This window comes from Balearica regulorum, chromosome 2 (genome assembly GCF_011004875.1).
Source record: "Balearica regulorum gibbericeps isolate bBalReg1 chromosome 2, bBalReg1.pri, whole genome shotgun sequence".
NCBI classification, from domain to species: domain Eukaryota; kingdom Metazoa; phylum Chordata; class Aves; order Gruiformes; family Gruidae; genus Balearica; species Balearica regulorum.
In genome coordinates, this window is record NC_046185.1 from 104,025,588 (window position 1) to 104,047,327 (window position 21,740).

Below are 21,740 nucleotides of genomic sequence, written 5' to 3' on the forward strand. Positions count from 1 at the left end.
TTGTTTAGCCTGGAGAAGAGGAGGCTGAGGGGAGACCTTATTGCTCTTTACAACTGCCTCAAAGGAGGTTGTAGTGAGGTGGGTGTCAGTCTCTTCTCCCAAGTAACAAGTGATAGGACAAGAGGAAACGGCCTCAAGTTGTGCCAGGGGAGGTTTAATTGGATATTGGGAAAAAAATTCTTCACTGAAAGGGTTGTCAGTCATTGGAATAGACTGACCGGAGAGGTGGTAGAGTCACCATCCCTAGAGGTATTTAAAAGAGGTATAGATGTGGTGCTTAGGGACATGGTTTAGTGGTGGACTTGGCAGTGTTAGGTTATCGGTTGGACTTGATCATCTTCAAGGTCTTTTCCAACATAAATGATTCTATGATTCTGTGAAGTACAGCCATCAATGCAGAGCAGGCAGGAGGTAGGCAGTACCACACCATAACCTACTACGCTGCACATGAGACAACAACGTGCCCTTGCAGCAGTCAGCCACACACACCTCAGGCAGTATTAATAAACAGCCAGCAGGTACAAGAAGGGAAGTGATCCTTCCCCTCTGTTTGGCCCTTGTAAGAATGTATCTGGACTACCAGAGTACTCTGTCCGGTTTTGGTCTTGTCACCGCAAAAAGACACTGTCATTCTGGAGTCTACGCAAGGGTGACCAAGATGGTCAGGGGGCTAGAGAACATGATGTATAAGGAGAGAGTGAAAGCTCAGCATGATCAGCTTGGAGTAGAAAAGGCTAAGAGGAATCTTTATGGCTGAATACAACTACATAATGGGATGACACAGAGAAGATGGAGCTAGACATTTCCTAGAGGTGCATGGTTATTGGATAAGAAGCAACAGAAACAAGTTGGAACATGGGAAATTCTGATTACTTATTAGCAATTTGTTTATCACAAGATAAACACTGGAACAGGTAGCTCAGAGAAGTTGTGGAAACATTGTGCTCTCTCTGGAGGTGTTCAGTACTCCACTGCACATGCCCCTAAAACAACCTAGTATCAAACCTGATGTCTTGGAGCAGGGGCTTGGTCTACGTGACATCTGGACATCCCTTCCAACCTAAATTACATTGTACAGCAATGATTCTACTGGAGTACTATCATCAACTTTATAATGATTATCAAAATGTATTGAGTTTGTGTGGCAAGGTTTTGGTAGTGGGGGGGGCTACAGGGGTGGCTTCTGTGAGAAGCTGCTAGAAGCTTCCCCTGTGTCTGATAGAGCCAATGCCAGCCGGCTCCAAGACGGACCCACCACTGGCCAAGGCCAAGCCAATCAGCACCTCTGTGATGACATATTTAAGAAGGAAAAAAACCCCAAACCAGTTAGAGCTTTTGCAGCTGGAGAGAGGAGTGAGAAGATGTAAGAACATCTGCAGACACCAAGGTCAGTGCAGGAGGAGGGGCAGGAGGTGCTCCAGGCGCCGGAGCAGAGATCCCCTTGCAGCCCATGGTGAAGACCATGGTGAAGCAGGCTGTCCTCCTGCAGCCCATGGAGGAAGGATGAGGGGGTGTAGAGATTCCATCTGCAGCCCGTGGAGGACCCCACGCCGGAGCAGGTGGAGACACCTGAAGGAGGCTGTGACCCCGTGGGAAGCCCGCGCTGGAGCAAGCTCCTGGCAGGACCTGGGGACCTGTGAAGAGAGGAGCCCACGCCAGAGCAGGTTTGCTGGCAGGACTTGTGACCCCATGGGGGACCCACGCTGGAGCAGTTTGCTCCTGAAGGTCTGCACCCCGTGGGAGAGGCCCACGCTGGAGCAGTATGTGAAGAACTGTAGCCCGTGGGAAGGACTCACATTGGAGAAGTTCATGAAGGACTGTCTCCCGTGAGAGGGACCCTAAGGTGGAGCAGGGGAAGAATGTGAGGAGTCCTCCCCCTGAGGAGGAAGGAGTGGCAGAAACAATGTGTGATCAGCTGACCGTGACCCCCATTCCCCGGCCCCCTGTGCCGCTGAGGGGGAATAGCTAGAAATTGGGAGTGAAGTTGAGCCTGGGAAGATGGGAGGGGTGGGGGGAGGTGTTTTAAGATTTGATTTTATTTCTCATTGCTCTACTCTGTTCTGCTTGCTAATAAATTAGATGAATTTTTCTCTAAGTTCAGTCTGTTTTGCCCGTGACAATAATTGGTGAGTGATCTCTCCCTGTCTTTATCTCAACCTACAAGCATTTCATTATATTTTTTCTCCCCTGTCTAGTTAAGGAGGGGAGTGATAGAGTGGCTCTGGTGGGCACCTGGCCTCCAGCCAGGGTCAACCCACCACACACAGCTACAAATCTAAATAAGTATCTTCCCCCTTTTTGGCATTTCTGAGTGCAGCCCTTCAAATATCCAGCAAAGTCTTGCCACATCCCAGCAGAGAGATGTTTCCTTTTTATTCCCATACGAGCCGTGTGCCTCCTGCATAAACTGTTTGTCCTGGTTTCGGCAGGGGTAGAGTTAATTTTCTTCCTATCAGCTGGTATAGTGCTGTGTTTTGGATTTAGGATGAGAATAATGTTGATTACACACTGATGTTTTTAGTTGTTGCCAAGTAGTCAAGGACTTTTCAGCTTCTCATACTGGCCTGCCAACGAGAAGGCAGGGGGCATCCAAGATCCTAGGAGGGCCACAGCCAGGATAGCTGACTCAAACTGACCAAATGGATATTCCATACCATACAACATCATGTTCTGTTTATAAGTTGTAAACTTCTTATAAACAGGGAGGGTGGGCCAGGAGTCAGATCAGCTCAGGGTCTTGCAGAGCATCCACTTCAGGTGGTGTGAAATTGTGCTGTTAATCACTTGTTTTGTATATTTTTATTATTATTATCTTCTTGGTTTTTGTTTTGTTTTGTTTTGCCCTATTAAATTTTCTTAATCGTAACCTACGAGTTTTTTTTTCCTTTTCCATTTTCAATTGTCTCCCCTATCCCACTGGGAGGGGGGAGTGAGCGAACAGCTGTGTGGTTGTTTTAGCTGCTGATGGGGTTAAACCACAACACTGTTGTTCCTGCTCTCCTGGTTCAACTTTGAGTGTTCTGTGTCTGTTGGTGAGTTCAGGAACCAGATAATGTGCTTAAAGTCAAAATACTGTTTAGAAATTTGCACTTGGCAAGCTATCTTAAGCACTGCCAGTGCTTCATGACCTTCACTCCAGCAGACAGAAACATCCTTCAGTGTACACTGTGTATTGTGGTGCCTCAGTACTGATCATTCCCCTTCATTCTAAGGTAGAAGGTACGTTCTAAGGTACAGTAACATTTCAGTCTGAAACATCTAGGTCATCAGAGCAACTTCATTTAGCATTGGCAAGAAGAGGCAGTACTCCAGGTGTGGCCTCATCGCTTGTCAGGCTGCAGAATTCAAGAAGGATGTGGGCAGACTGTAAAGGGTCCAACGGAGGGCCATGAAGATGATCAAAAGGCTGGAGAAGCTGCCCTATGAGGAAAGATTATAGGAGTTAGGTCTTTTCTCCCTGGAGAAGAGAAGGCTGAAAGGGACTCTGTCACAGTATTCTAGTACTTAAACAGTGGCTACAAAGAAGATGGAGGCTCTCTCGTCACAAGGAGGCACATGGAAAAGACATGGGGTAATGGGTACAAGTTGCACTAGGAGAGGTTTCATCTCTATGTAAGAAAGGAATTGTTTACAGTGAGAACAATCAATGACTGGAAGAACTTCCCCAGGGACATGGTGGAGTCCCCGTCACTGGAGGTTTTCAAGATGCAATTGGACAGGGTGCTAGATAATCTCATCGAGGCTCTGTTTCCCATGAAAGGTTGGAGCAGATGATCTTTGAGGTCCTTACCAGCCGGGGCTGCTCTATGGTTCTATGGTCCTATGATTCTGAGCGCAACTCTTTCACCCATTTGTTGTTCTTGTTTACCAGGACTGCCATTACCACACCACACACTGCAGGTCACAATCCAGCAGACCAAAGGTTTCGCCTGTACCATGAGTATCTTTCTGCCATACAGTATCTTCAGAAGAACAAAAGTAAAAAAGCCTATGTTCTAGAAAATTGAAGGTGGCATCCTACTGGCACCTTTGGCTTGAGTAATTTGCATAATCAGCAATTAATTGCCAAAGACCTTGGTCTTGTTATCATCTTGTGTAAGCCCAGACATTCTGTAAAATAACTGAAGATTTTTGTCATTTGTGAAATCTTTTTTCATTCCATCATATTTTGAAATTAGAAAGTTTAAGGCATTTTGCAAAATGACTGGTGTACAACTAGACAGTGAAACCTGGCTTCCTACTCTACTATTACTAAGAAATCTGAAATTTTCTGCTGGAAAGGTGACCCCAGCAACTTACATTATTGAAGAGAGGCAAAAATTATCAAGAAAAGCTTTTGCCACATGTCTTTCATTTAATCTGGTGTTCTGCACTATGGACATATTTTGCTATCTTCTCTACGTGGAAAATTATTTGAATGAAAAATTTTCCTGATAGACTGTGCTGGTTTTGGCTAGGATAGGGTTAATTTTCTTCGTAATAGCTAGTATGGGGCTATGTTTTGGATTGGTGCTGGAAACACAGGGGTGTTTTTGTTGTTGTTGAGCAGTGCATACACAGAGCCAAGGCCTTTTCTGCTTCTCACTCCACCCCACCAGCGAGCAGGCTGGGGGTGCACAAGGAGTTGGGAGGGGACACAGCCGGGACAGCTGACCCCAACTGACCAAAGGGATATTCCATACCATATGGTGTCATGTTCAGCATATAAAGCTAGGGGCAGAAGAAGGAAGAGGAGTATGTTCTGAGTTATGGCATTTGTCTTCCCAAGTAACCGTCATGCATGACAGAGCCCTGCTTTCCTGGAGATGGTTGAACACCTGCCTGCCCATGGGAAGCGGTGAATGAATTCCTTGGTTTGTTTTGCTGGGGAAAACAACTTTTACTTTACCTATTAAACTGTCTATTTCAATCCACAATTTTTTTCACTTTTACTCTTCTGATTCTCTCCTCCATCCTACTGGGGAGGAGTGAGCGAGTGGCTGCGTGGGGCTTAGCTGCTGGCTGGGGTTAACTGTGACACAGTTCTTTTTTAATTTTTTATTGGATGTTTCTTCTACCTTGAATAGGCATTGAGAAAGAAATACATTTTCCTTTCTTCTCCTTTTGCAGAAAGTCTTCCGTATTTGTGATGCTGCTAGTCCTTTTGGTCCCCACAGCATTGAATTTCAGAGGATTATCAAGGGATAGCATCCTACAGTTGGTCTATGAACACATCTATCTTCCAAACCAGATTTTGTTCTGTGGTGACTTGTGTATTGATCTTTCCCTGCGACATCCCATAGGCTGGTTCATTTTCCCTGACTTGCAGAATGCCCATTTCCCTGTGGCAATACCTCTGGCTCACAAAAACTGTCTCTGTTTAATGGCAAGAAACATTGTCAATGAACAGCACTTTTATTTGCTCTTTGTGATCACGCAAGTATTCACTGACATCCAACACAGGTGACAGCTAGTCCTTGCCATCCAAGAGATTAAAGGGGAGCCTACCTAGATCAACTTAAAAAATAGCAGGCGTCCGCAGGCCAACCGAGGATGACCACTTTTGGGTTTGTCTGCTGCAATTTCTGTTCAACCCCTGAACTCCTGGGTTCCTCTGAAATGTCCCCTGTGCCATTAGGCCCGCGCGGATCCCAACCGCACAGCCTCTGGCTCTTGCTCTTCATGGCTCATCCATCTGGTACTTCAGAAGCTGAAAATTAAACCTGACCAACTTTAACGAAGGCTGGGGGAAGCCCACCCCGCCGCACGCCGCAGGCACCCCAGGCCACCTCCCAACCGCCCCCCCCTCCACCGGGCACAGCCCCTGCCCTGCCCGCCCCCCAAACCGCGGCGGGCCTCGCGCGCTCCGGAACCACCCCCAGCGCGAAGCCCCGCCTCCTTGTTTATCCCGAGGCCCCGCCCCGCTGGTGCCTCTTTCCTCCTGGCGCCAGTTGGCGGTGGCCGTGACGTCAGGGGTCCCGGCCGCACCTCGCGGGCGGCGGGGGCGAGGCGAAGCGGTGCCGGGGCGGGGCGACAAGAGGAGGAGGGGGAGGGGGGGAAGCGGACTGGCGCGAGGCGGAGGGGGTCGCCCCCAAGATGGCGGACCAGATCCCGCTGCACCCGGTACCGCGCAGCACCCATCGGAGAGCGGCCTATTACACCAGCGCCGCCACGGCGCAGAGGCACAACAGGTACGAGTAGGGGCGGCACCTTCCCCCCTCGGCCCCCCCCTTAATCTCTAGCGGCGGGCGGGGCAGTGTGTGTCCCTCGTCCAGCCCCGCTGCTCTGTAGGGCTACAGGACCGCCCGTCCGGTCCGTAGGGAGGGCGGGGAGGGGTGACGGCCCCCCTGTAGGCCGAGAGGAGGTTTCGGTAGCCGCTGGCTCTCCCAGGCCGCCCCTCTTGGCCCACCCCTGTGAGGGAGCGCGCCCCGCTCTTCCCTTCGCCCGGCGGCGGGGCACGGGGCCGGGACAGGCGGTGGTGGCGGCGGGTGGTGCCGCTGGGCCCCGCGGGAGGATGCGCAGGGCGCCCTCGGCCCTGCCGGTCCTGGCGGTAGCCCCGCGCCCAGAGGTGCGGCCTTCGCTCCCCCGGCCCCGCGGGGCGCCGCCTGCAACTCCACTTCAACTCGCGTCCCTTGCCAGTAGTTTACTTCCGAGCGGGATGCCCACGTTGGGTGGCTTATTTGGGCGTTGCTAGTAAATACGCTGTGAGGTACTGTGTATTAGTGCTGAAAGCGTTCATGAATGTCAGAATTAAAATAACTCCGAATTTCTTGAAATGGGGGTTAAGCAATTTGAAGAAGCTAGTTTAAGGGTCTGCTATCAAATTAAGTTTTCAGGCAAAGATTGAAAATGTTTCTTTGCTTCCCATTCTGAATAATTTCTAGGCGTGCTATCATTGTGAGCAAGGAGAAACTTTGCTCCGCAATTCTGGTGTGTCCATTGGACAGCACTCTTACAGTGAAGGATATGATTATAGTTAGTTGTTTGAGGGGTTTTTTCTCTTCTCTTGGATTTTGTAGAACACTGCTTGTGGACACAAGGTCTGGAGGAAGCAGTTGTTGGATCTGAAGTAAACGGACTTTCTAAAAAATGGAATAGTTGGTGCTGTTGTTCTAATTCAAACACAGTGATAAATCAGTTTCACCATAAATAAAATGTATTTGCTTCTCTGTCTGAATGGAATAACTGTCCGTAAAACTGTGCAAAATAGATTAGGCTTAAATTATGTTGTCTTGGTTCTTGAACTAGATAAAAATGGTTTTTATGAACATTTGCAAGCTTGTAGGATGGTCTGCCATAGTAGTAGTTTTCCCTATCTCGCTAATACTTGAATGTCTGACAATTTGTGATAGGTTTGTCCTTTGTTTTGAGGTAGGACAATGTTACCATCTCTGAGGAATAGGGATGATTATGAATTGAAGCAGGGGAAGCTCTTGCTGGAATCTGTAAGCTTCACAGTAGGTGTTGTTCTTCGGAAGAAAAAGGGAAAGAGATTTATGTAGGCAAAAACTTAGTCCAGACCATGAAAGTTATCAGGTGGTTCTATTGTAGGTTACCCAGGAGTATTTTGGTGACTTGAAAAATGCTATAGATATGATGGGTTGAGTTCATAAATTAGGTAGGTATACAGGTTTATTGAAGGTATGTTTGCAGGTAGTAATTACAGTTATTTATACAAACTGTTTATACCTGGCTTTGTAGGCAGATTTGGCAAGCTGTAGGATCTAGCAAGGAACTATCAATTTGTTACCATATCGAAAACCCAGCCACCGCCCTCTATTCCAGGGAGATTTTACTCGTGTTGCTCGCTTGATTGCAGCACATATTTCACATTCATGAGTAACTTGTGTGATGGCCTCCATGGTCAGGTCCGCCCCTCGATCACGAGCCCATCTATATGTTGCATCTCTCCCTAGATGTCCTGATGTTTCATGGGCCCATCGAGCTACAAATAGCTCACCCTTACGCTCCCAGTCCAGGTCCACTTGAGCTACTTCAATTTTGGCAGCCTCGTCTACCTGTTCATTGTTTTGATGTTCTTCAGTGGCATGGCTTTTGGGTATGTGAGCATCCACGTGACGTACCTTCACAGCCATGTTTTCTACGTGGGCAGCGATGTCCTGCCACAATGCAGCAGCCCAGATGGGTTTACTGCTGCGCTGCCAATTGGTCGTCTTCCACTGCTGTTTTCTGCCAGAGGCTCCAGGTGAGGCCATGCTCCCCAGCTGCAGTGTAGAGTACATTTTGTACAGCTGGTCCTGTCCGAACAGGTCCAAGAGCTACTGCACGAGCTGCTTCCTGTTAAGCTCACCTCAGCCTCCAATACGGACAGTTCTTGGCATCCCCCTGTCACTCCAGAGATCCGGATGGGTTCTGTGCCCCTATACCCTGATGGTATCAGTGTACACTGTGCACCAGTGTCTACCAAAGCCTTATACTTCTGTGGGTCTGATGTGCCAGGCCATCGAATCCACACAGTCCAGTATACCCGGTCATCCCTTTCCTCCTCCTGGCCAAAGGCAGGGACCCTCTATTCCTGTTCCTGGTCAGAGTATTCACTGTCTGACCCTCGCGATGGCAGACCAGATGTCCCCTCACCAGGATCAAGGGAGGTGATTTTAGTTTTACATCTGGGAGATCGCTGTTTGCCTTCTCGTGTCTCTGTAGCAACTACACTGACGGCCTTCTTGGGTGTCCCCTTCTTAACAGCTGTCTTCCCTCTTAGTTCACGAACATGGGCTTCCAACTTAAAGGTGGGTTCACTGTCCCACTTCCTCATGTCCTCCCCTTGGTCACGCAGGAAAAACCAGAGCGTACCACGTGGCATGTGCCTGGGGCTCCCTTTCCCTCTGACCGGAGCAGGAGATGACTGATTTCTTGGGGTGCCTCTGACAGCCGACGTGCTGGCCTGTAGGGAGGAGGAGGTACAGAGGTTTTCTTCAAAGTTCTGAAGCCAAGCGGACACCTTCTCCACAGTCTTGATGTGTGCTGGCACTGCTCAGGAGTAGCCAAAAGACTGGTGTGTTATCAACAGTTTGCTAGCTACCAATACACAGCACAGCACCATGAGGGCTGCTGTGGGGAGAATTAACTCCATCTCAGCCAGACCCAATACATCCCCTCTATACTGTTTGATCAACATCACCCTCCAAAGCTTGTGGATTAAATTCCTTCTAGTTTAGATTGCATCTTCCAGAGTTACGGTCTTTCATAGTCAACGTGTTTCTCAAGTGCAGGTGATGTGCTATAATAAGTTATATAAGTTAAATAACTTTACTCCACACAAATGGTTATCTATGATTTTCATTACTTTTGTTCAACTACTTGTAGGTTTATAAAACCTTTAAAAGTTGACAGGCATATTTATTATGTTTCTTTATTTTGATTACTTGATTAAATAAGTTGCTCTTTTGAGCTCTGATAATTAGAATATATATACCAACCTCTTCACTCACTTTAATTCTTTATATTTTTCTTAAGGTGAGTTGAGTAGGTTGGTCATTCTCCTTCAAGAAAACCATGCCCTGGATTTCTGAGAGCACCTGTTGTGTACTTTGGAAGGTGTTCTATGGACCTGTAAAATAAGCATGGGAATGCTTGTGTAGATTCTACCACAGGTTTAATGCGTAAAGTCAAGGAGGAAGTACGGCAATGCAGATAGTCAACTCGTAAGTCTTATGACTCTAAACTCTTAATTGAACTACAGCTCCTGTGTCTTTATGAATGGTTCATCCTGTTTTTCTAATCTCTATCTTCAGCACTGACGTTGAAGAAGCCTTGCATTCCTGTGGAAACTGCAGAAAAGGTGCTGATGTTGTAGATACTTTTGATTGTTGAAGTGAAGTCACTGAGGTCTCTTACATGCAGAAGGTTATCACATGCATATACATGGATTTTGCCTAAAAGGGTGTAATTCATACCTCACAAGATGTCTAGAAACAAACACTGATTTAAAATACAATAGAGTTGGTATCTCAGGGTTAATCCACTACTGTGGTTTCTGGACCCTCAAGAGTCTTTGACTTGCTGTGATTTTTTTCTTCAGTGAAGAATTTACAGTCTTTTGGAAGTCTTATACACAGATCCTTAACTTCAGTGTGGGAGTGTTTTTAACTCAATTTGTTTGCCCTGCTACTGTGCAACATCAGTTAATACAACTCATCAGTTGCTAACCTTTAGTGGCCTCAGAGTTAATTTGTAGGATGACTTCTTTTGCTTGAGCTAAGTGGTCTATAGGAGTCTTTGCCAGTGTTGGGGTAGCTTGCTTTGCAGTGAGGACAAAGGCTTTCTCATTCAGTGTTTGTTCTTAATGTGCTTTGTGCTTTTGAGATTATTTTGACAGATTGATGGCACATATCTTAAGCTGGAATATGTTTTTCCCACACGCCTAAAGAAATTGTGGTGATATACACCTAAGATTTTTACACAGAAGTGTACAATTGTAGCCAGTTAAGAACAATGAAATGTTGTGGGATGTACTTCCTATACAAACATGACAATATTAATGTATTTATATTTACTTTGTATATGTTAAGACCTGTTAAAAATAATAAGATACGTATTAAATGCTGTCTATGGTTCAGTGAACATATCCATCCTGTTCTGTTTTCATTTCTGATGTTTAAGTGCAACTTACTACTTTTGCAGTAGAAATGCAGGTTTTATATCTTCTGCCATCTTCCCGTACCTCAGATGGACAGAGAACTGTTTGTGTGCTACTGTTAGAAACTTGGGAAATCTGTCTTGAAATAAAAGGTTTTTCATCTTCAAGTTATTCAGAAAACCTGGTGTTGATTAATGTATTCATCTTGAATAGTTTTACAAAGCTTGGGGGAAAAGAGGTGATTGATTCAGCAGTTTATCCTTCAGCACAGAGTGTCTGTTATCTACAGGAAAAATAGTTGCTGCTTTTTGTTCACATTGTGAAGGGAAAAGAGGACCAGAGAGCATCCAGGATCACCTTAAATGTGCAGTGAGACTTAACATCCTTGTTCTTATATGTTGGACTTGTATTTGTCATTGTCAGCCCTAGAGTAACCAACAGCCAAACACACGAAGGAAGTTAACTGTGCTGTGACTGTGTTGTCATGTGAGGTTGATGGAAGGAAAACAAGAAGCCTGATGGAGTTTTGAAGCTGATAAGGAGTTAAACAGTAGTCAACTCTCATTTATGCATAAGCAAAATACCCAGTTTGTTCAGATGTCCTGTACTTAGTGCTGTCAGCGTATGCTTGTGTTTGGCCTAATAGTGCTAAGGCATGAGGTGTTGGCACTCCTGAGCTGGTACCAAAAAATCAGGTCTTACTAGCTCTGTCCAATATTACCTGGAGTGCAACTGAATTTATGTATTCACAAAGGTATGTGTGTGATGTCATGAATAACACTCACTCACTGGAAGGAATCCTCTGGCATGATTATGCATAGCACAAGCCATGGTAGTATACTTATGAATGACCACGCTAGATATATTGGGCCGTTGCAGTAGGGCAACTTGTGGAACAGGTCAGCTGCTGTTGCTTGTCTCTGCAGTTTGTTCACTGATAGAGTAACTCTGTTTTAAGACAACTGGCTATACTGTTATTTTTGAATTCTCATTCTTCTATGTAATTAGCAAAAGAGGAAAATTACACAAGAAGGAAGAAAGAACAAGATAATAGGATGTGTCCTTTGTCCGGGTAAACACAAGATGCTCGTTGCTTAACAACTGGTGGGTTGTAGCATATTTCACGTGAAGTATGTATAATAGAAAAAAAAAAAATCTATTCCAGCTAAAATGGAGTGGAAGTCTGCAGAACTCAAAGTTCCCTCAGAATTCACATGCTTCCCTGATACTTACAAATGTGAAACAAATTTTCAAATGACATACGAAGTAAGATGATTTAATGTAGTCGTACTGTTCTAATGTTTCTCATTTAAATGAAAGCTGTTCCAAGCAGTCTTGTAGTCCTGGTTATGATTTCTCAAGGTGTTTGGCCAGGTTTCACAGTAAACCACCAAAAAATACACATATAAATGTCAACAGATGATACTAGATGCACATACAGTATTTCTGTAATTAATTTCTGACCTTATCTGAAGTGAGCTTTGTTAAAATACTTTGATACTTGGTGCCTACTTTCAGTTGTTTTAGAAGTGCGTGTTCTAGTTCTGAACTATGATGTTGTTTTTATTGTTCAGATGTTATTCTTCATATTCCAGTGGCAAATTATATGCCAGGTTTTTGATTTTACGTGTATTAATTAAGAATAAAAACTTCCCTAAATAATGTTATTTATTGAGACCAGGTAATGATCAGAGCTAATAGGACCCAAGATCTCTTGTAGGATGGTGTTTACAGAACACTCATAACTTATTTTGCTGTGACTGTGTGTTTGAAAAGCCTTGCAAAATGTACAGAACTGTTAAACCCCTCCCCCAAACATCGATATGTATCTGTAGAGTTTACCTCTTCCATGGACTGTATGTAGTGATACTTGGTATTTCGTACAGTTTTTCTAAAATGTTGCTAGTTTCTATAAACCTCTTTCCCTGGGTACTTCTGAATGAAGTACTACTTAGAATGAAAGTTCTTACAATATTTAGGCAGAGTTTTATGGGTTTCATTTTAATCTCTTCTTCCCCACATGTGTGTTAATGGAATGGCTTTACATATTTCATCCTGAAAAAGAATTTGAAAATGATTGATGAATCTGAAGGACTCTGCTTTCTTTATAACCAATATCGATATTATTGACATTAATTTGAGTTGTAATATAGCTTCTGTGATAAAGCATTCTGTAGGCGGAACTGAATTTACTTTTGAACACTTATGTTTTAAAACTGCTGTTGCAAAGTGACAGTAACTTCTTCAAAAATCTGTTTGACCATAGGTGATAAATTGTTTAGTCCAGGAACATAAACTGTAATTGTTTATGTTACTTTTTTTTTTTTTTTTTTTTTTTAGAAATAGCATTCTTAATGCTATTCATCCTACTACTCAGCATATGGTCACAGAAACTCCTAAAAGTTAAGCAGCTGTGGGAGCATGCAGGAGTGGGTACTGCTCGTTAATTGTCTGCATGTATACTGGCACATTCTTGTTTTCTCATGGAGAAAGCTCGTAACATCATCCTGGTTCCTATCATGCTTTGTTTAAATTGGAGCCCCTGTCTTGTATTAGGTTTGTTTGGATTTTTTTCACTCCCCTCTGTGACACACATACAGAACTGGCAACTAAGTGGATGCACCATTACAGATTAGTCTAACCCACTTCTCTATTGGACAGAAATTTTCTTTGGTGGTGGTCACAACCAAGTGAGATGTGCTGGTTGTTATCACAGTACCAGAAATTACAAATGTTACAGGTTCAGCTAATACTTGCTAGAAGTATCATGAACTCTGAACAACCAAAAGTGATATTCCTGGTAAGTGCGTTTGTTATGTTACAGCTACTAATATATAGATGTTGAAATGTATTGGAAATGAGAAGTATTAAAATACACAGCTGTATGTTATGCTGATATAGTCAAATGTTCATTCAAATATACCTCTGTCTTATCTTTTAGCATAAGGGGGAAAGGATCAAATGTGGTGCAAAGAATTCTCTGTAGAATTGTAGTTAGGAGAACTGCTTGTACTGTTATGCCATTCTTACAAAATAGAGCAATCCTGTATGTTTTGGGTTTTTTTTTCTTTTTTTACAGGAGAATCATGGCCCCCCCCTTTTTTTTTTACTGACTTCACCTGAAATTGAAAGTGTTTGTCTCTTCTGCAAAGCAAAACTTATCTTCTTGTCATTAAAAAAATTGATGTCACCATCTTGCAGGACGTACTGCCCTTTGTCATTAGCCTTTCCTGAATTGTGGCTTTGCACAGAGATTCACCGTTGTTGTTTGGAACTATGTCACTGAGTAATTTTTAAGCTGAATCTGAAATGACATTTCTTAATTCTGAATTTTCCAACAGGGTTGTTTGTGTGACAGTTTTGTACTTGGGATGTTGTATTTGTATAACGGTAGTTGGATCTGTGTTTTCAAGACTCAAGTTAGGAAGTACCACTAGTTCTTAGAAAAAAGTTAGCAGTGATTTTTTTTTAACTTTCTTCTCAATTTATGTTCTATGCCTGTTGTTCACATATTCACATTCCTGGACTGCTTGTTGCTTTGTTTGATGAAGACTTTTTCCTTGGTTAATACTGTTTGTTAGGTCTGGCACCTGATTTAGGATAGGTATAGATTCTGAGATTTTTGCCTGGGAAAAAGGTCAAAGTAGTTTGATATATAACTTTTGAAAAATAGCCTTGACATATGTTAATGTTTTCAGAGCTTTTATGCAGTGTGTGTTGTCATTGTTAGGTTAGTTTCTGTGGCTTTTGCTTTTCAGAGCAATCTTTGATTTAGTGATGCAGATAACCATAGTACGCACCTATAGAGCTGCTCACAATAGCAACTGTGAAATACTTTAATGTACAATGACACTTTTTTTGGTATCATACCTGAGAAGTAGTTTGTAATACTTTTTCTGCAGACATAAATTTTGATGACATAGGAACTGTAAGTGATTTTAGTAATTAAGTGCAGTTCTTTGACTTGGCATTACTTAGAACTATGTATTTGGAAGAAGTTGTTCTTATGGTTTTTTTTGTGCACTAGTATTGCTCTTTCACATGAAGATAGATTTATAGACAGCCAGAATCTTTCGCATGATTATTCTTAGAGTAATTATCCTGATCTGAAGCATTTTAATCATTAGAGCTTCAAATTGGTATTGCAGATGACGTTATCTTTTGCAAGGAGCACATGACTACATGTGCAGTAAAGTGAACTTTGTAAATGTATTTCTTAAGTTTGTTCATGTTTAAGCCATTATTTTCCCCCTATATTTGCATGCCTTCCTGGTTTCTATCTGTAGTATCTACATACAGTGATTGGTGTTGCTTGGGCAGGCATTTGGATTGCTGAGAACAGGGGGAGAAAACAATTGATTGGGCTACAATGTCAATAACAATACCCAGTGACAGTGATAAAATGGTCCCGTTGTTGTGATCAATGATGTACCCTACTAATTAAAAATAGGGTTCTGGTGAATGTAGATGTTTCCTCAGGTCCTGCTGTGTATTTAGGTATTTCTGGTACCTATTTGTTAAATACAGAGACTCACCCATCTTGTCATGGATTGAAAAAAAGATGTTCTATTAGGATATGGGTAGCCCTTTGTAAGGTAAGCAAAGGGGCGTAAGGAAGGGTGCCTTTTTCATGGAGGCTTCATTGTGGAGATCTTTTGAATTTGCTTCATCTGTATACAGCTCTGGTAAGGAAGTGTGAGCTGGGAGAAAGAGAAAGCAAATAGCATTCAGAATGTTTGCTTTATTTAAGTGTCTAGTGGAACCTGTAGTTTTAGTATCTGTGACTTAAGCAATTTTTGATAAGCTACTGGTGAAAAGGAGCTGCTAGTAATAACTATGTAGTCTGCTTTTAGACCCTTATCTCAACAGATATAAGGGTTTTCTCTTAGTTCTGCATGGCTGAAGAGGCCAGCTTTTTAAAATTTATTTTATTTTATTGTAGTAGTTGATCAAAAATGCTGCCCTGTGTTTTTTCCAGAGTATCTCTCTGCATCATTTCTAAAAGGCTGAGGTCAGTTTGGTCTTATTGCAGTAAGTATTATTCATCTCCTTGACACCCTCCATAATAAACTTTCCTGCATACAGAAGAAGTTCTTTTTCCTTCTATTTTGTTCTCCAGTGGATAAACATGCAGTATGATGGGAGTGTTGTAATAGGTGTTGAAAGATCTTGTTATGCAAGGACACAAAAGCGAAGTTAACTATTCAAACTGGATATAAATGTTCAGCTCTACAAATTTTCAGCTTCCTTAAAAGCTCCCCAAATGTTGTGGGTGTTTTTGTGGGGTTTTTTTGGTTGTAATTGTTGGAATACTATGGTTAGTGTTGTTTTCAGTATAGATATATCTGACACTCCTGTCCCTGATAATGCATATAAACTTGTAATAAGATTATTTTGTGTGCATGTACTTTTTTTTAGGCCAGTACTTGGATTCAGGGACTTCCCAAGTAGTACTTAGGTTAGGGGTGCACTTGCATTAGAGGCACAACTAAAGCTAAATAGGGACAAATAGTGGCAAGCTCTAATCAGTTCTACAAACTTCTGAAATAGCTTTTTTGTGGTTTGGAGGAAGAGGTTAAAGGAAATTCTTTAAATTTCATGCACTTACCTGTAGAAGATTTTTTTCCATTTTCCCCTTCTGTTGTAATCTAGGAACAACATGATTGCTCTGTAGTTTAACTGAATTTACTGCTGTGTAAAGCATAGAGGTGTTTGAAATTAGAGGGGGAAAAGTAACTTCCAATCTTCAGAAATGCAGAAGAATAGTTGAAAAATATAAGTATTTGTAACGTAATTTTTCTCAGCTAGCTTCTAGCAAAGCAATCTATTTTATGGAGATGCTGGATATTTGAGTAAGAGGAGCAGTTATTTGAAAATACATTGTATACTTGTAAGCATGGTTATGGATGAACGTACATTTCTTAAGTTTTCCTTGCTGCTGTGCAGAGTTTCCTGGGATTTTTGTCTTTGTCACAGGACAGTTATGTCAATGATACCGGCAGCCTACAGCAGTTACTGCTTTGGTGGTTTGTCCATTAAGAAATAATTCTTGCTCTTATATATAAATATGCCTGTCCCTTTCTGCGTTGTTCCTCCTACTGCATCTCTACAATTCAGCAGTTTCCTTCTTTATCCTCAGGCTGGGAAGATGTTCACCTTCACCTAGGTTAACTCTTGGGGGAGTTACTGGAAGTAGAGCAGGATATGGCTGAGAGAGGTTGTGCTGCTCAGCCTTTCCTCTACCCATGACCAGAAGCAAAGGGAGTCCTGTGGCTGGTAGCAGCCACTGAGCCTAATGACCAGTGCTTGGTGGGATGGGACATAGTCATAGTGGCAAGCGATGGTAGCTCAGCTGCCAGTAAAAGCTCAGCTTTTCTACTCAGGTGCTTGTGTTGGTTGGTAGCGGGGGGGCTACAGGGGTGGCTTCTGTGAGAAGCTGCTAGAAGCTTCCCCTGTGTCTGATAGAGCCAATGCCAGCCGGCTCCAAGACGGACCCGCCGCTGGCCAAGGCCAAGCCAATCAGCGCCTCTGTGATAACATATTTAAGAAAGAGAAAAAACAGTTAGAGAGCGCTTTTGAAGCTGGAGAGAGGAGTGAGAAGATGTAAGAACATCTGCAGACACCAAGGTCAGTGCAGAAGGAGGGGGGAGGAGGCGCTCCAGGCGCCGGAGCAAGATTCCCCTGCAGCCCGTGGTGAAGACCATGGTGAAGCAGGCTGTCCCCCTGCAGCCCATGGAGGAAGGATGAGGGGGTGTAGAGATTCCACCCGCAGCCCGTGGAGGACCCCACACCGGAGCAGGTGGAGACACCTGAAGGAGGCTGTGACCCCGTGGGAAGCCCGCGCTGGAGCAAGCTCCTGGCAGGACCTGGGGACCCATGGAGAAAGGAGCCCACGCCAGAGCAGGTTTGCTGACAGGACTTGTGACCCCATGGGGGGACCCACGCTGGAGCAGTTTGCTCGTGAAGGTCTGCACCCCGTGGAGGAGACTCACGTTGGAGAAGGCCGTGAAGGACTGTCTCCCGTGAGAGGGACTCCATGCTGGAGCAGGGGAACGATGAGAGGAGTCCTCCCCCTGAGGATGAAGAAGCAGCAGAAACACCGTGTGATGAACTGACCATAACCCCCATTCCCCATCCCCCTGTGCTGCTGAGGTGGGGGCAGAGGTTGAAGCCGGGAGTGAAGTTGAGCCTGGGAAGATGGGAGGGGTGGGGGGAGGTGTTTCAAGATTTGGTTTTATTTCTCATTCCTCTACTTTGTTTTGCTTAGTAATAAATAAGATGAATTCCCTCTCTAAGTTCGGTCTGTTTTGCTCGTGATGATAATTAGAGAGTGATCTCTCCCTGTCCTTATCTCAACCCATAAGTTGTTTTTTTTAGTTATACCTTTTCTCCCCTGTCTAGAGAAGGAGGGGAGTGATAGAGCGGCTCTGGTGGGCACCTGGCCCGCAGCCAGGGTCGACCCACTACAGTGCTCAGCTGGAACTTTTTCCACTACTGCCTCTCTTCCATGCTATTCTGCATCCCACAGCCATCTCCTGTGTCTAATTCCTCTGTAGACTCATGGCCACACATTCTTTTTCCATCCATCACTAGGTTTGAGAAATACTACTTTAAGATGTCAGCTTTGTTTTTCCTTGTTGTGAATTATGGCATGTAGCACAAGTGATCAGTGACAAGGAAACAGTATTTATGCAGTATCTGACACAGTACTTCTACCTGGGTCTTTTAAGCACACTGGTAGAAAAATCCATCATAGATACTGCTTCTGCATTTGTCAAGCGAGTAAAACCAAAAAAACATGCAGTCGTGGTTGCCCTGCCCCTTGCACCTTCCTGCTGCACCCTTGAACATTGCTCTTTTAGAACAATGGAAAGCTGGCAGAAAACAGAAATAATTACAGATCTAAATAGGTAGTCAGATTACATTTAAATGAATTAAAATGGTTTCCATTACCAGTTGTGGCACTGTCCTAGTTTCAGCTGTGATAGAGTTAATTTTCTTTCTAGTAGCTGGTATAGTGCTGTGTTTTGGATTTAGTATGAGAATAATGTTGATAACACACTGATGTTTTAGTTGTTGCTAGGTAGTTGTTGTGTCTACACTAAGTCAAGGACTTTCCAGCTTCTCATGCCCTGCCAAGTGCACAAGAAGCTGGGAGAGCACAGCCAGGACAGCTGACCCAGACTGGCCAAAGGGATATTCCCTACCATAGAACGTCATGCTCCCAATATAACTGGGGAAACAAGCTGGGGGGTGGGATCGCTGCTTGGAAACAGACTGGGCATCGGGTTGTTTTTTTTCCTTCCACACGTGGTGACCAACTGCATTTGTGCATCACTTGTTTTTTGTATATATATAAAATTATTATTTTCCTTTGTTATCTTATTAAACTGTCTTTGTCTCAACCCACAAGTTGTTTTTTTTCCCCACTCTCCTCCCCATCCCCTTGCGGGAGAGGAGGGGTGAGCAAGCGGCTGCGTGGTTGGTTACTGGCTGGGGTTAAACCATGACAGGCACCTGTGGAACTGCAGCCACATCTACTCTGGAAAACAGCCGTCAAAGTGGAATGTATGTACAGGTGACTTGAGGCATCATATTCACAGCAGATGTTTATATTAAAATTTCATTTAAAAGTATTTATTGTATATGGTTTCCTTTCACTTAAATCTGTTAAATTATATTCCTAATAGTAGTCAGTTTTTGTTGAAAGTTGTTTAATATTAATGTTCCTTTTTCCTTAGGAAGCCATATTTTTGTCAAGATAGTTGTTTTCATACCTGATTTAGTAGCAGTCATGCTGAGAGTTTTGATGTCTTCACTCTGGTTTCTTTATTCATGTTGCTTTCAGTGCTTCCCTATTTTAATAAAAGTTTCTGGAATTATGCTTAATTGATTTGTCACTCAAGGAAAATCAGCACTTCAAGCAATTTAAGTGCAGAAGAATACTAGGTAACAAAGGCATAAGGATTTTTGTCCTCATCCTATTTATGAAAAATCCATTATTCATTATCTTATTGTTTTTAAATACTGAAGTACAATTTTCCAACACAATAGCAAAATTGCTTTTGAAACAGAATAAATTGCTTGCCAGTTCAGAGGCTGTATTTTGAAGTAAACATGATGGTGCTTATGCTCATTATCTTCACTACTTGGTGAAACTCCATATTTAAAAATGTAAACCTAGATGCCGATCGTGAAAAAATATTTGTTTAAAATATAATGGCAAATAAACCATCAAGAAATCATGATTAGGACATCAATATACTCTGCAAATATTATCACATTTATGAGAGTAGATTTAAATATTATGCATGTCTGTGACTGTGTGTTTCTCAGTCAAGTCTCTCTCCCATAGTTCTCTTGCATTAGTATGCTCCTTCAGGAGAGACTAATCATGTTTGCTGTATTACCTTTGTATATAAAGGATATTATTTTCTGATTTGGACACTTGTTAACTTTGTGTGAAAGTGAAAGGGATACTTAGCAGTATCTTGCTGTATACTCCAGTACAGCTAGCAGATTGTGATTTCACTGGATGTATTAAAAATACACTATTAATTGTTTGAATGTCTAAAAGCAAAATGCAATGCAATGGAAAGGTCTGTATTAAAACTATGATACTGTAATTTGCAAATATAACCAGGAGAGATTATAAAAGTATTGAATGTTAATCTGTTTAAACACAGGCCTGTCTTACTGGAATTCTTAGTATAATGTCTTGAATTTTTTTTCTAAGCAGTAGTTTTATTGTCTAGTGTTCAAATTAGTCTAGTCTGAGAGTAATCCATATAATTTAGGATAAAATACATGTTAACTTGTAATAACTGCTCTTCTGTGAAGAGAATTTTTTGTATAGTGTTTTTTCTTAATGACCATTGATAGTAATTGGAATAGAAAACATATTGCCAGATTGCTATATTAAACTAAACATCAGATGCAGCTTTTTGCAAACAACATTGTGAAGATCAAGTTTTTCATGTCCGTTTAAACTTTATTTTCCTTTTTTTTTTTTTAAGTTGGTACTGGTGGTAATAATTTTGAAAGCGTTCTCCATGCCATATTTTCACATAACTAACTTTCTGGGAACTTGTAACTTCTAACAAATTTACGCAGTTTTTTTAGTTTGGAACTTTTTTCTGTTTTCCGCAGTGTGGTTGTGCTTTTGCATAATTTGAAACAGATGAAGATTTTTCTCGACAAGGTCTAATGTGCTTAAGGTTCCAATACTCAGTTGACTTGCAGCCGGGGGTATGGGTGTGTGTGTTTGTGTGTGTTGTTGTTATTATTCCTAGTTATGCATTATTTTCTAATCTGTGCTGAATACATTGTTAACATCCCTTAATGATATCCCATACCAAGTTATTCAAAGGAGGTGCAGAAATCATGGCATTACCTGTCAACCAAAAGAACAACTGTCTAGCTAATGACTGGTTAACCAGTGGTGGATTTGGGGTTGCTTTTTTCTCTCCTTCCTTATTAGATCTTCCACCTTAACTGTGTTGATACCAATTTGTTGCATAGTCAGTGTAGAGTATGTGGTGTACCTTTACAATAGAAATCTAATATTACAATATAGTCCCTTCCTCCCCCTCTCCCTTTCCTGGCATCCAAAAAGGTTGATAGCTGCTTTAATATATTCCTATACACAACAGGGCACAACACAGAAAATGTAGGGAAAAAGGAAATGATTTCAGATTTTTGTATTAAATGTACAGTAAGTTGAGAAAATGCAAATCCAGTGATGGTGGTGTTTCTTCCTTAGTCCTGGTGTTTGTAATGTTACTTTTTCTTTAAAATATTGAGTTTGTCTATCAATATTTTAGACTGAATACTGCTCAGGGTGCTGTTCCATGTCAGCAGAATTTCCCCCTGCTCAAACAGGGCCACTTAGAGCTGGATCATGTCCAGGCAGCTTTTAAGCATCTCCAAGGATGAAGATGCCACAACCTCCCTTGGCAGCCCTTGGCAGTGCTCAGTCATCCTCATGACAACAAAGTGTTTTCTGATGTTCAGATGGCACCTCCTGTGTTTCAGTTTGTGCCTGTTGCCTCTCATCCTGTGACTGGGCACTGAAGAGACCATGACTCGGTCTTCTGTACCACCTCCCTTCAGGTATTTATAGATGTTAGTAAGATTCCTGCCCATACCTTGTCTTCTC

The 21,740-nt window shown here is 42.8% G+C and overlaps 1 protein-coding gene across 1 annotated transcript in view; it reads left to right on the top strand.

The window, feature by feature from the left end:
* The first annotated feature begins 6,017 nt into the window (after window positions 1-6,017).
* The window catches only part of ATP9B (ATPase phospholipid transporting 9B (putative)), a 182,855-nt gene continuing 167,132 nt past the window's right edge, over window positions 6,018-21,740 (top strand). The window contains 1 exon segment of the mRNA XM_075745250.1: window positions 6,018-6,170. Within this exon segment, the coding sequence (XP_075601365.1) occupies window positions 6,076-6,170 (95 nt within the window). The 5' untranslated portion in view covers window positions 6,018-6,075.